Source organism: Pyxicephalus adspersus, chromosome 4, assembly GCF_032062135.1.
Source record: "Pyxicephalus adspersus chromosome 4, UCB_Pads_2.0, whole genome shotgun sequence".
Taxonomy (NCBI): Eukaryota; Metazoa; Chordata; class Amphibia; order Anura; family Pyxicephalidae; genus Pyxicephalus; species Pyxicephalus adspersus.
In genome coordinates this window covers 86631559-86646541 of record NC_092861.1, presented here as the reverse complement: position 1 = coordinate 86646541, position 14983 = coordinate 86631559, and the positions used below count along the sequence as shown (strand labels likewise).

The following is a 14983-nucleotide window of genomic DNA, read 5'->3' as shown; positions in this document are numbered from 1 at the left end:
TGGAAGCTAATCCTTAATTGAAAGAGTAAATGGTTTATTTTTGCACTGTATTAATTGGATAGTTTCAATTGTGACTTTGTCATTTAGACACCTTAATGAAGACGCAATATGAACTTTTCTTTATTGTTACCCAAAGGGATTCATTGTGTCTAAAATTTTGATTTTATTAGTTTTTAGTTTGCCTTTATCAGTGTTTTTTGTAGATCTAACAGTTTTGTCTGCCACGTGGGGAGACACCAAAGCTTTTAAAGCTACCAAATGAAACACTGTGTTTTAGTGTTTTAAATTTTTTGGGCAGCATTTCAAAAGAATACAGTAAACGTTAAACATTTTACAGAAACATTTATTATACTCTTACCAAACAAGTCACAATAAAACATGTAAACATTCCAGTGTGTTTACATTCATGTTTAGCTTTTTTTTTCTATACTAGGACCAGCAATGGACATACAAATTGTAAACTCCCCCCACCCCCTGTAAGTTTTATAAATATACAAAACGAAGCTCTTTACTTGAAAATTTTATCATAGCTTTGGCAATCTTCAGCTCCTTTGCCAGCTCTACTCTACTTTAGTACTTTCATCCCAATGTGAGCCCTCATTTTTAAGCAAATCAGCAACTGTGTGCTTGCTCATCCAAACAGACAATGTGTACAGTTCAAAGTCACCAACAATGGTGTACCTCGCTAGTCAGCAAATACAGCTTTGAATTACAGGGGTCAAACATCTGGAAATGTGTACCGTATAAGCCTCTCAAATATCTCCATCCATGCCCACAAGATTCCCCTCATCAATTTGCTCAAACCAAGGTACTTTGGTAGCAATTGTGTATGATGTTTTGCACTTACCAGCATCCCTTTTTCCTGCAATATTTATCATCAGTCTCCCACCATAGCATCTATGAAACCTGTAGTCAAACTTCTCCTCAATTTGACGCTGCATCTATCTGCTATATTCAGAAATTGTTTAGATTGTAGTGCAAACCAAGATCCTTGTATATAGGGAGGCTATTCCAGTCTTTCTTACCCATGCCACTTGTTCAGATTTGGTCCCCACATTTTTTATGCTGTCAGTTTACAGCAATCCAAGACTTCCTTTACACTCTCTTTCCATTTTATTGTTCTGCAGCTTTTTTAATATGACCTAATTTGGATAAAAAAAGTTTCTAGGTAGTTTGATACTTCCTTTATTTGCAGTACAAAATGAGTGGCACACCTTTCTATTCAAATAGGTGTGTTTAAGTTCTTGTGAATGTAGGTCATGCTTATATACATTTTGTAAAATATTGTACATCTTAAACCGTTACAAGAACAAAAAAGTGAATTACTAAAATCTGTTTATTTCTTTCCTTGCTGAAAGTCAACTACACTTTAAACTTATTCATTGTTTGAGTCATAAAGTACAAAGGAAAGAAAAAAAAAACTGTTGCATCTCTAATACAAGCCAAAGGCGAACAATGCCATGCAGGGAAGGATTCATTTGAACAATGTTATTAAATAAACCTAACAATGCATATTAAACTATGGCAACCAAACAGCTTTTGTTTTATATTGATCTAGCTGTAACTGGAAAGTCTTATGTGATTGCTATGGGTTATAGCCTGTTTGTGCCAAGCTATGTAATTAAGTCAGCCGAATTGGGATAATGATGCTTCGTCAGGGCATGTCAGCATGCATACTTCATCTTGTTCCAAACAGAAGACATTTCTGGCTGTATTTACGTTACCCTGTGGCATTCTTTCTGAACTATCTACCTGGAGAAAACATAGCATCACATATGGATTGAGGGAATGTGCTAACCTAAAATGTTATAAAACACTCATGTAGGACGAGTTCTTTATTGGTTTTCTATAAAGAAAAATATATAATTTTTTTCAGTTTTTGCAAAATTATTTGTTGCCTTTTTGCCTTTGTATTCAAAAATTCCATCCTAAGAGACAATTTTAACTAATATTTATTCTTTTCCATCCAGTAAATGTCCTGGAGGTTATTTGTAAGACTGAAGTGCAGAATTATAGGGGGTGATGGTGATGGACATATGCATTCATATGGCAATATTAGATGTGAATGTGTCTGTGTATGTGTACACACACACACACACACTTGATCCCCTGCTGATTTTGTATATTTGCCCCCGGACAAAGAAATGACCAGTCTATAATTGTAATGGTGGGTTTATTGTAGCTGTGAGAGACAGAATACCAACAAAAGAACCCTCAAAAACTCAGTGCTGCAAAATTCAGAGCTTGATGTGCATTGGAGTGAAATAAGATTTTGATCCCCTATCAACAGGCAAGATTTTAGGCTCCCTGGGGTTTTCCCTGAATGTAGGTAAGGAACTGAGATTACGAGCACCCTCTGTAAGGGAGTCCTCCTAAGCCAAGCTTGTTACAGTACCTGTATAAAGCCGCCATGGCCAAGACCAAAGAACTTTCTAAGGGTGTCATGGACAAGATTGTAGACCCACACAAGGCTGGACTGGGCTACAAGAATATCACCAAGCAGCTTGGTGAGAAGGTGACAACAGTTGGTGTGATAATTCGCAAATGGAAGAAACGCAAAATAACGGTCAATCTCCCTCGGTCTGGGGCTCCATGCAAGATTTCCGCCCATGGAGTTGCAAGGATCATGAGAACGATGATGAAGCAGCCCAGAACTACACAGGGGGAACTTGTCAATGATCTCAGGGCAGCTGTGACCATGGTCATTAAGAAAACAATCGGTAACACACTGCGCTGTGAAGGCCTGAAATCTTGGAGAGCCTGCAAGGTCCCCCTGCTCAAGATAGCACATGTACAGGCCCATCTGCAGTTTGCCAATGAACATCTGAATGATCCAGAGGAGAACTGGGTGAAAGTGTTGTGGTCAGATGAGACCAAAATTGAGCTCTTTGGCATTAACTCAACTTGCCGTGTTTGGAGGAGGAGGAGGAATGCTGCCTATGACCCCAAGAACACCATCTCACCATCAAACATGGAGGTGGACATATTATGCTTTGGGGGTGTTTTCCTGCTAAGGGGACAGGACACCTTCACCGCATCGAAAGAAACAATGGACAGGGCCATGTACAGTCAAATCTTGGGTGAGCACCTCCTTCCCTCCTTGAAAATGGATGGGTATTCCAGCATGACAATGACCAAAAACACGCAGCCAAAGCAACAAAGGAGTGGCTCAAGAAGAAGCACATGAAGGTCCTGGAGTGGCCTAGCCAGTCTACAGACTGGTTGATATGGGATCAAATATTTGTTTCACTCATTACAATGCATGTCAAGCTCTGACTTTTGAGCACTGGGTTTTTGAGGGTTCTTTTGTTGTTATTCTGTCTCTCACACCTACAATAAACCTACCATTATAAGACTGGTCATTTCTTCTACTTTCTTCATTTGGGCAAACGTACAAAATCAGCAGGGGATCAAATACTACTTTGCCTCACTGTATAGTTAAACCTATATATAACTTGAATGAAGTGCTTTTTACAACCTTTAAATAACATTTGTACCTTTTTCTTTACAGATAAATCCCCTCACTTCTTGAGATTGGGAGACGTTGAGGTGAATGCTGGTCAGAACGCTACATTTCAGTGTATTGCCACAGGCAGAGATGCAGTTAACAACAAGTTATGGCTCCAGGTAGGAGACTAAGTTCCCATCCTTTTCTTCCTTTCTGGATAATATTACCATATTGTTTTATCAGGATATAACTTAGTCTAAAATAACCTTTACAATAGTAGACAATATGACAATACCAAAAGGAAATGCTTTAAGGGTAGCAGATTTTCTCCTTTTTTTTTTCTTTTTTTTTTTTTTTAGCAGGCTTGTGCAAAAAACCCAGCCAGTTAGATGACATTTGCAAGCCTAGTGTCCATGCATGCATTTGTGTAACTGTTATCCAGTATAACTGCTTGTTTTTGACCATGGTTTGCTATGAACTCTGTTAAATGTTAATAGACAAGCTCACTAGGCCTGTGCAATGTCATGAAGGTATTGAAAATGTTGTTGCTTACGTTTTTATTATAGATGATGGCTTTAACTGGAAAGTCAAATGTGCTTTCAATAAGAGCACATTTTGCGTTATTATTAAAATGTTTACTGTCATTTTTATAGGACTTTTCAAGCTATGTTTCTCTTCTATATTTTTTGAAATTGAATAAAACATAGTAAATTGTTCAGCCTCAAAATGGTAAATGGATATCAAAAAAATAGACTGACTCATAGAATTTTAGTGTGAGAAGGGAACAGTAAAGAACACCTATTGTGTAGCACTTCAGATTTAGGAAAATGACCCCACATCGTGACTTGTTCATCTGCAAAATCAGTTGTGTTTTAATAGGTGGACTGATCCCTAGAACTTCACTAATGATAAGAGCAGTAAATCAATCCTATTGTATTTGTACTGCAAAGCAGTATAAGTGAATTATGTAGAAAGAATATTGTTCTATAAATATTGACAGGATTTTGTTTTTTTTTAAATAAATTATAAAGATGTCGATGGCTTTATATACCACAATTAAAATTTTGTTGTCTATTTAAATGTATATAAAATATAATTTAAATGTGTCAAACAGTAAAGATTGTAACAGCAGAAATACATATCGTGTAAGGAACCCTAATAAAGCTAGTGTATGTATGCATACTTCTTGTCTTCTGTAATTTCTTAATCTGCAAAGACTAGGATTTATTATGATGAACATGAGCAAAATGTCAGCTACACTAATAATGGCTCTAGGCTTGTTTGGTTGTCATAGTTCATTTCCAGTTTCCCTTACAGGCCTGATCCCTCTTTAAAACATTGTCCACATCTGATATCCTTACAATTTCCCCTCAGATAAATGTAGAATGATTGTATGCTCTGCCTAACTGAATGATTTACATTGCAGCCCATTTTTAAATGACTAGCAAATATGTTAGCAAGTTGTCACTATGGAGCAGATTGGAGCAGTTCTTCGTGTTGCACATGTCAGTCCATGTGCAGTATTTGTAACATACATTATTTTAAATGAACAGTTCCCAGTGTTTGTTTTATAATAAATGTTCTCAAGTCCCCTCCCACTTATTCCTAACTGCTAACTGGTAAATTTAGGGTTGCAATTTAGGGTTGAAATAAGCTCATCCATGTTTACAAGGTCATAATGTTAGGCATGAAAAGGGTAAAGACTACAGGTGCTCTATAGGATGATAGGTAACAACCATGGCAACAAATATTCCTAAGCATGTGCCGAATAGATCAAATGTATCCCCTTTGCTGTAGTGTATGTAAAACTTCATTCCTAAAATGTTTTGTATTAATTGCCAATAAATAATAAATCACAGAAGACTTTTCTGAAATGTACTAGATGTTTAGACTACTATTTTGTTTTGCATGGTCTTCTATTATCTCTCCTAAATCTTTAGTTGCTGATCAGCAAAGAAACCCAAACTTGTGTACAAAACAAACCAAAATCATCACATCTCTGTCAGTGTGCTAAATTGTTGGTATGAGATGTTTGTGCTGATATGTTTGTGTTTGTTTTTGGCTCTGTGCATTCTGACCAAATATCAATCCAAAGGACAATGTTCCAAAAGTCTTTTGGTTTGTTCAGATGAAACTTTACAAACCTAAGCCAGGCTTCCATGTTCTTTTTAGAGAAAAAAGGCTTTCTCCTGGCAACTCTTCCAAACGTGGTATACTCATTCAGTACCTTTGTAATTTCACTGTCATAAACTTTAAATGTAAGGAGGCCCGTAGGGTCAGATGTAGATGTTGGGTTTTCATAATTTTCCAGAGCATTGTATGTTTTGACCTTGGGTATTTAGCTGGTGAATCCACTCCTTGGAAGGTTGGCGACTGGAGCATTTTTTGCTTGTGGATATTGTTTCTCGCTGTAAAAATGGCTTCATAACCCGTTCCAGATTGATGGGACAGCAGTTGCTTCTGTAAGATAAGTGCTGATGTTTTTCCTCCTTGGCATTGTGTTAACACACAACTGAATGCTCCAGACCAGCAAACTGCCAAAACGTCTGCTTTAAAAGAGGTGGTCCCAATTGCATCTAATCTAATAATCAAGTGCATTTGATTAGCAGTGCCTGATTGCTACCAACACTCCTAATTCCTATTACAGGGTTAGAGATGTACCAAATTCTATGAACTGTTCTCATATGCAAAATCTAAGTGTTAAAAGAGGGTGTTCTTGCTTTTTGATATGACTGTATGTCATTATGGGAAAGCTTTTATCACCCACCAAAACATCTTAAAGACATGGGAGTTTTCAGGGCATTAATTTTTCTATTTTTCGGAATAGCCAACCTTATTACATTGTACTGACACTGTAACCCAAAGATTGCAGATGTTTGTTGTCATAGGGAGCAGTTTAAGGAAGCCGACCTGTATGAAATGACATCAGTCATTCATCCATGTCTGTGTATGTTGGAGCCAATTATTTGTATCTAGAAAGTGGAATGTGAAACTTCACAATTTCTGTCATGCTCGGTTTTCATTACCTTTAAATCTTGGTCACCCTTGTCAGACTGGCATTATCAGATAACCCTCTTATAAAAAGATACATTTCTTGTGTCCATGTTTGAATGTCTTCTCCCTGTTGGAAATCTGCCGTCTGCTTGTTCCTATTTTAAATACAATAAAATCATCCTTTTTCAGCACATCTCTGGGGAAAGCTGGCACATGGTAATAGATTTCTGGAGTACTATCCCTAATGCAAAGTTCTGACTGAATCATCCCATTCAGTCATCCATGCCTTTGCTTTAATGTACCTGAATCATATCATATATCTGGTACCCATGCAAAAGCAATCTGCTGTTCCAGTTTAGCCAAAGAAAAATCCCTGGTGGATGATATGAAATGTGATTGCTTGGTACACAAGGGCTTTCAGTCTGCTTGAGGAGTAGACTAGAATTCATCCTGTTTGACAGCTATGAAGAGCATCAGGTTTTTGCTATTAAAGTGGGTGGATGTACTATACTTTGCACATTTGTACAATGATTGCATTCCAGTTCAACAAAATTAGAAAAAACGGTTTGTAAACGACAGATGCACAAATATATGAATATATTTCTTAAAAGATTGTTTAACCCGACAATCACTTCACACCATAAACTTCTGTTATCACTAGTTATGATTTTTGCAGTATTACATTTATTAAGATTTGTGCGGAAGGTCGTGTTTTGCAGGTGAATAAAGCCTAAACTATAGTATAGAAACTATAGCTTCTCTGTTATCCCTAGCTCGTTTAAAAAGGCTGCCCAGGAGCTGCATTCCTTCAACTGATTTGGGAATATTTCATAGATTTAGAATGTTATCCTATTTTTTTTTCCTAAATTAATTTTTAACACTTAAACCAATGGTTCCTCAAACTGTTGAATAATACATGGTTTGGTAAAATACTACATATGGTATTTACATTTTTACCAAGAGGAAATCATTTTTGTGAGATATTCATTGCTAAAATTGATTAACCTTTTACAAGTGACCGGTCTTTTGCAAATTGACCCCATTGTGGATTCTGGTCTATATATGGATTGTATACATTTGCTTGAATGGATGATGTTTAATTCTAGTATTGATGACTTAAGAGTGGTAAAACTCAAAAACTTTCATATATCTGAGGTTGGTAAAGACCACTTATATTTGTGACCCATAAAAGTATATTTAAAAGAAATATATAATTTTAATCATCCCTATAAAAAGTAAGGCACATTTACATTTTATTCTATTTTTAAGACCGCAGTCATAGCACTAGGTTAAATTTTCATCTACATCCTCTGCTGTAAAACAATCCTAATATCAATGACTTATCCCATATTGGACTGTTTATTCCAATGTTTCAGTGAAAGAGAAAATGCTTGAAAGTAAGTTATTACTGCTGTTCTTTTAGCTAACCCAAAGCAATCTGACTTTTTTGGCATGAGTTTTTAGTGACTGCTTTCTGATCACTGTAGTAGGAGTGGTTGTTATCATTACTGTGCTGCTCATTGTTCTTAGCTATACCTACAGTAGACACATTTCTATTTCTATATATTCTTGGGATGTCTTGTATCTGCCCCTCTTTTGTTTGTCTTTTGTTTGCCCCTGATTGTTTCACACAGTCATCTCCCATCCCATATTGTGTGTAATATCCCTACCTAATAGATTGTATGCTCTTCGGGCCAGGCCCCCCCCCCCGTATTACTGTCTGTATTCCTCTGTCATTTGCAACCCCTATTTAATGTACAGCGCTACGTAATATGTTGGCGCTTTATAAATCCTGTTTAATAATAATATTCAGGAGAGCGTGTGTGTCCTGGAACTGGAACAAAACCCCACTTCTCTAATCAAGATAGCTGCCTCCATTTGGAGACACAGCAGATACTAGGAAATACGTAAGTTCTGGTAAAATGTTACAGGGAGCAACATTGGTGATTAGTCCTATGCCTTCTGCATGTAATGTTACCTACAGGGAGAATATACATGGAAGACCATGGCTAACATCCAGATACTGCCAATATGGTATTATATCTTTAACAAGCACTTGTTACAGAAATAATAGTGCTATTTTATTAGGGTGCTTCCTTCTTCAGCAGACCAAAAATTCAAAGCATCATTTTCAATAAACAATTTTAATTATGTTTCGTTAATATTTTAAAGGACATCCTACTGATGCAAAATGCTGTAGGGCAAACAGGAATGTGTATAATCATCTTGAACTTTTTTTTACAAATGGATGAATAAAGAATCTGAAACCAGTGCAGGAGCTGTAAATTATTCACACTGAACGTTCATTGCATGATGGAAAAACTATAATTCCAATAAGAACAAGACACTACCAAGACAATTACATTAAAGGACATATTTAAAAAAACTCTGAAAGAATGAAAGGTTTACAGAATGTCTGTCTGAGAATTATAAACTGATGGTAGACTAACTTTACTTGATATAGGCCTTTTTTGTATTAACATAAAAACAATTCCTAATTCTTAGATCTGACAGCCTATAAAAGTCCCTTTATTGGTAGCCTGATTGTTAGATTTACATAGCTAATCCAGAATTTGACACGGTTCCCTTTTTTATTATTCTTAACACAAGGGCAAATGAACAGTTACACAAATAACTCCCGAGACCATCACAGCCTCTTGAGTTTTCACTTTTAATTTTATTTCTTTACTCTTTCAATGCTATAGATTAATAAATTAGTGGTTTGAGCATTCCTCCAAAATAGTTTCCTAACCTAATGAGGTAAAAAAAATTGTCTCTTTAAAAATGGTGCAAGTACACAAAAAATATCTTTTCTGCCAAAGAGACTGTAAGGTCCTAACTTTCTGTTTGAAATGACTTCCATGCTGTGATGAGATCCCAGTGTTATCAGTCCTGTCTGAGCTCTCTCTTCTGGACCACAGAACCCCTTACTTATTATTAGGGTAAGGGGGGGCAGAAAGGGAGATCTGGGCCAACATCAGTGCTTGTGATTTATGTGCGGCAGAGGCACAATGTTGTCAGCTCAGCCAGGACTTGATCAAATGTTTTTTAGTGACCATGTATATAACCTAAGTAGGGGGCTGCATATATTCTGTGAATTGGTAAACAATATCATTATTTGTATCCTTAAATTTCCCTATTGGTTCCTACTATGAACTGATTAGTTCTTGCATTCAGGAATATGTTTTACTCTAACCACGAATATCTTGGTCTGACCATGCAAAATCCTCCAGAACCATTTTGTTCAAAGTGCTTTATAAACAATAAAGGCCCCAAATGCAATAGAACTTTTGTACAATTACAAAGCAGGTATACAAGCCTTTGAGTGAAGCAGAAAGACATGAGCATGATAATTTTCAGTAACAGTGTAGGAGGGAAAGATAAATTACAAAGCTCAAGGACAGAATGCTGTACAGATGGATGGAAAGGATATGGGAAGTTATTGTTTTTGTAACTGTGATCTTTCATAACCGCCATCAGTCTAATTCGGAGTGTGATAAAAATCTTGTACATAGCTGAGGGGGCTATGTTTAAAAAAAAGTCTCTTCCAGAAACTCCCTCTATATAAAAATGGAATTTCTACATCTCTAGGGAAAATAGTCATCAAATGCAAATGAGCCTTATGGCACTGGACGGGTTTAATACAGCTATTACCACTGTAACCTTTTTTGTACCATCTTCTAGGCTGCAGAATAATGTCTCATTCCCTATGCAGTGACACAAATTGGAGAAAAAGGGCAAGCACACAGGCCCAGTTTAAGAGGACCTTTAAAAATTATTGTAACTAGAACTGCACTTCCTCTGGTTTTATAAAAAAAAACAGTATATATAATTAGAGTATATTTAAATAAATAGAGTGTAATTAAAGTAAATTAGGGAAATAGTATATAAAGTATCATGGGCTTTAGCAAGGTCATAAATATATATATATAAATATATATCATATATATATTTTGACCTTGCCAAAGCCTATATATATATATATATATATATATATATATATATATATATATATATATATATATATACTCTTCAATGACTTGAATCCGACTTGAATCCAAAGTATTCTCCGTAGATAAAATCCCACATACACTGCTGGCCCATATAATTAGATCTGTTATGTGAAATGATCCTAAAGCGGACTTAAACTCAACATCAGACCTAATATTAGATATCTATTCTCACCTTCTTGTGCTGGCATGTCAGTCCCCCTTAGTGGCACTGGCTGTGTCAGCTGGAATCCATGAAAAATAAAAACTTTTAATATATGTATGGAAGCAGCCATCTTGTGTGTGTCAAATTGCCATGCCATTCAGTCCTGACCTTCTCCACCCACAGCCCTCCCTCACTGGTTAAGCTCTGCCCAGACCATCTAACCAAGCAGTCAGTGTGTTGTGGGTTGTAATCTGTTGGTGTCGATTTCATAGATTAAAACACAGATCAGGGACCCCATCCAACTGCCATATCTGACCCTTGTACAGCATCATCACCCTCATCTTCTTCTGTGGAGACCATTGTCACCCTAATCCACACTGTCGTAACCTGTGGTGCCCAATGACAACCCAATAAAAAAAAAAAAAACTTTTATTCAGATGTGAAGATGTACAGTATACAGTTTGTGAATTTGTTAATTGAGTTTTAATTAATGCAGGATCTTTTCTTTGCTCCAACTTTAAATTACCATCCTTTTATTTTCAGGGTTACGGTTATCAATGGATACTTTAGCGTCTTGTCACTAATTTATGATATAGTTATTAAATCTTGTCGGGCTATGTCCTGAACCACAACTAAGCGCGGATACATTCAGTAGTAAACCAAAAATGGCAACTGCTCAACTGTCTTTAAATCAAAGGTGCACAACAGGCATTTAACAGACCCATACAATACAAAAATGTCCCCAATTCTGAGTAGTTCAAGACAAAACACATTTGATTATCAGTATTGGATGTCTGAATGGTATCATTCCAGCTTTGCCATTTTTGTATGTAAAATTTAATAAAAAATAATTGAAAACAAGAAAAAACACCCAATACTCTGTTTCAGCAATTTATGTACCGTATTTTTCGGACCATAAGACGCACTTTTTTATCCCCAAAAGTGGGGGGGAAATGGGTGTGTGTCTTATGATCCGAATACCCTCCTGCGCTTCCAAGGGGGGGCCCCAGCAGGCGGCTGCAGTTCCATCTAGCCGGGCATCCCCTCTGCAGCATGGCCCCCTCCGTTCTGCAGCCTCCCCTGCCGGATTACAAAAAAACATAAAGCCGTCCACCCCCCTACCTTATCCTATGGATTGCAGAGCCCTGCCTTCTTTCTCCCTGTGTTTATCAGCAGCTCATGTCTATAGGCTCCTGTAACAATGGGGAGTGGGAAGGGCGGCAGAGAGAGCAGGAAGAGGGCAGTGTGAGGTGAGCAGTGCTGGTTAGCAGTTTTTTTTTTTCTTGTGCAGCACGTCATTTTCCTATGACAGCTGAGCTGTAGCTTTCCTGTCACTGTAGTCTTGTAGTGCCATATCTGTGGTATGTGTCTGTGCTATGTGCAGTGAGCAGTCTCTCTCTCGGTAAATATTATTCCGCTATATTTTTAAAAAATATTTCTTTAAAGAATTTGGTTCAGAATATGTTTTCTTGTTTTCCTCCTCTAAAACCTGGGTGTGTATTATAGTCAGGTGCATCTTATGGTCTGAAAAATACTGTGTGTGTGTATATATGTATGTATGTGTGTATATATATATATCTATATCCAGTGTGTCCCTGCACCATCCTGCAAACAAAACAAAAATGGCAAAAATCTTTATCAGTTTATAATTAGGTTTTTAAAGTGCACATTTAAAAATGACATTTGACAGATTAAAATACTAAAATGTCCTGGAATAGCACATGGAATACATGAAACAGATCCTTTATTCTTAATCTTTGATTGCCTTAAATCATTAATGCTCCACAATGGCTTTGGCATTGTGCTAAAGGGGATTACCCAAGTTACAAACCAGTCAATTGATGCATACACCAAATTAGCCAGCTTGGGTTAAGGAATTGGGAACAGGACAAATAAAAGCAGTTTTCTAATTACAGAACATATCTATCTAGCAGTATGCAGAATCATCCTCAAACACATACTTTTTAATGTGTTTCATTAGGGTAAAAGACATGGAGTATGGGATTAAGGTAACTGCAAAATCAGCAGTACATCTAAAAACCAAAAAAAAACTATTATACTTTTAAAAAGCCCCCTCTACAATTTACTATACCCGGGTACAAATGACCACTTGCGCTCACTTAACTGTTGTTTTTATTCCCCAGCTGCAAATCCTTTTCTGCTGTTTTCTGCAAAGCAATTCAGCACAATTAACTTCTATAGGGTGTTACCCAAAAGAGTAAAAGAGCCCCATAAAAGTTTGTAGGACTACTATGTGCACAGGTGAGGTTAGTGTGGGTGTGTGTGTGTGTTTGATGGGGCGCTGTACATTTCTGGGAAAGTGCACTTATTTTATCTCTTTCTATAGAAGATAAATAAACACCTATAACTGTAAAATTAAGTTATTATTTAAAAGTAATAAATATTTTCTTCAACAAAAAGCGTTCATTTTGTGGATAAAAACATTTTGCCTGTTAAAAAAGGGTTCAAATGAATTAACAAATTTACAGATTTTAGTGTTTTCTTGCATGTTTAGAAAGTATCACAACTTTTTTTTGGAAATGGGGTTTGCAAATGTAATCTCAAAAAAAGTTAAACATTTTTAAATCTACGCTTAAAAATGGCTTGAAAAAGTCAATATTGTCCCCTCTGAGATCAAATTCATATATAAGAAAATGGCAAACATCATTTTAAAAGAAACAGCACGGCACCTTAAGGACATATTTTTAGAAGTGCCAAACGTCTTCTACTCTCTTGCTTGCATGTTTTTACTTTATTCCCTGGGTCCTTTCAATTGTGTTTTGATGTCTGTCAACATTTTATCCCAGACTGATGCCAGCTTAAGGGAAAGGAAAAAAAAATCAAGATAACAGGTTGTCATCCAAACTCAGCCATCAAATATGTGAATAGTTTCAAAACTTCATTGCATGAGAATGTGTTTGTGGCTTTGTACAGAAGTGTGTGTCTATAATATGTATTGCAGACATTTTCACGCTGTTTTGCAGACACACTATAGCAGTCTACCTTTTTTTTGATCAATTTTAATTAAAATTTTTTTATTGTTAATATGGGAATCTTTAAAGATAGGTTTTGAAAGTTTTCATCTATATTAAACCTCTGTTTGGGAGCTTTACAATGATCACCGCAGTTCCTATATCTTATAAGAAAGGACAGTAATGGACACTAGAAGGTATCTCCCCACCCAGGACATTTATTACGGTGTGTGTTTGCACATATTCAGAAAGTCAGGAGCAGGTAGCTTAATCACGAATAAAAAATTGAGATGATAGATGCCTAAAGTAACAAATTGTTTCTTGTTAAAGAGCTTTTGACATTCTAAAGCAGGGGTTGGCAAACTACGGTCTTTAGGCTAGATATGGCCTAGCTGGTAGTTCGTTCCGGCCTAACGCCCGCTGGCCGATCAGGCCTAATGCTGACCCGTAACCCACGGCTCCCTGGGTTGCCAACCGGATCCACCAGGGGGTGTTAGAAACTGCTGGAGCTTTGGAGCTGCTGTTGCTCCCCTATTTACCGCGGCCGGCGTTGATAGTTGCGCAGCCGTGGTAAATAGGGAAAGCTCCCTGAAGGTAAATCCCTCCCCTCCGCAATGCATACGGTTTCACTTCAGGGGGCGTTCCCTGGTGGGGCCAGAGCCATTGGGGCGGGACCCAGAGTCCTGCCTACTGTGCTCTGGCCCATCCCTGAAATGGCCTAGTGGCCATAAAAGTTTGCCAACCCCTGTTCTAAAGTAACCAAGAATATTTGATTTTTTTTTTTTCCATATTCAAGTGACCAGGAGGATTGGAAATGGTGAGAGTGAGCAAGAGAGAACACTTGATTTTAGTAGAGTGGTGGAGGTTAGCAAATCTGTCCTGTTTCTACTGCATTCTATTCTAGATTTATTTCTTGTCCTGATATTGCAAAATTAATTAAACTGTCCCCAGCTGAGGTACAAAAAGCAAAAATGCTCGCAGAAGTAACCGTATGGTTTTCTACATTCTATACTAAACAAAAAAAGTAGGTATTTAAAATAAAAAAAAATGTCAATGGAGACCAGTAATAGAATAAGCTATTTAGAAGCATTTCCTAAGTGTAGGTGTTCTATTCCTTAGAAGCAGCTGTGTTCGGATCTGATCTATACTATACTGTGTTGTGTATTAGAAACAAGTTGGATTAGTTGATTTCATTTTCTATTTATCAAATGTCACGTATGTGTGAGATAAATTTGTTTAAATTGATATACAGTTGTCAAATGCTGCTTGGTTTGAAAAACCTGTTGTGGTGTGCTGTGTTGTTTCATCAGCTGAAGAGATACATTTAAATTGACGTTGAAATTTAATGCTGTGTAGTAGGGGGGCCCTAAATGATGACCGTCAGTGAGCCATATTTATATATAAAGTGATTGTG

The 14983-nt window shown here is 36.9% G+C and overlaps 1 protein-coding gene across 1 annotated transcript in view; it reads left to right on the top strand.

The window, feature by feature from the left end:
* Nucleotides 1-14983, top strand: part of PTPRK (protein tyrosine phosphatase receptor type K) — a 229580-nt gene that overhangs the window by 88178 nt on the left and 126419 nt on the right. Inside the window, exon 5 of the mRNA XM_072410218.1 lies at nt 3512-3627. Coding sequence (XP_072266319.1) covers nt 3512-3627 — 116 coding nt within the window. The remainder of the gene's footprint in view (nt 1-3511; nt 3628-14983) is intronic.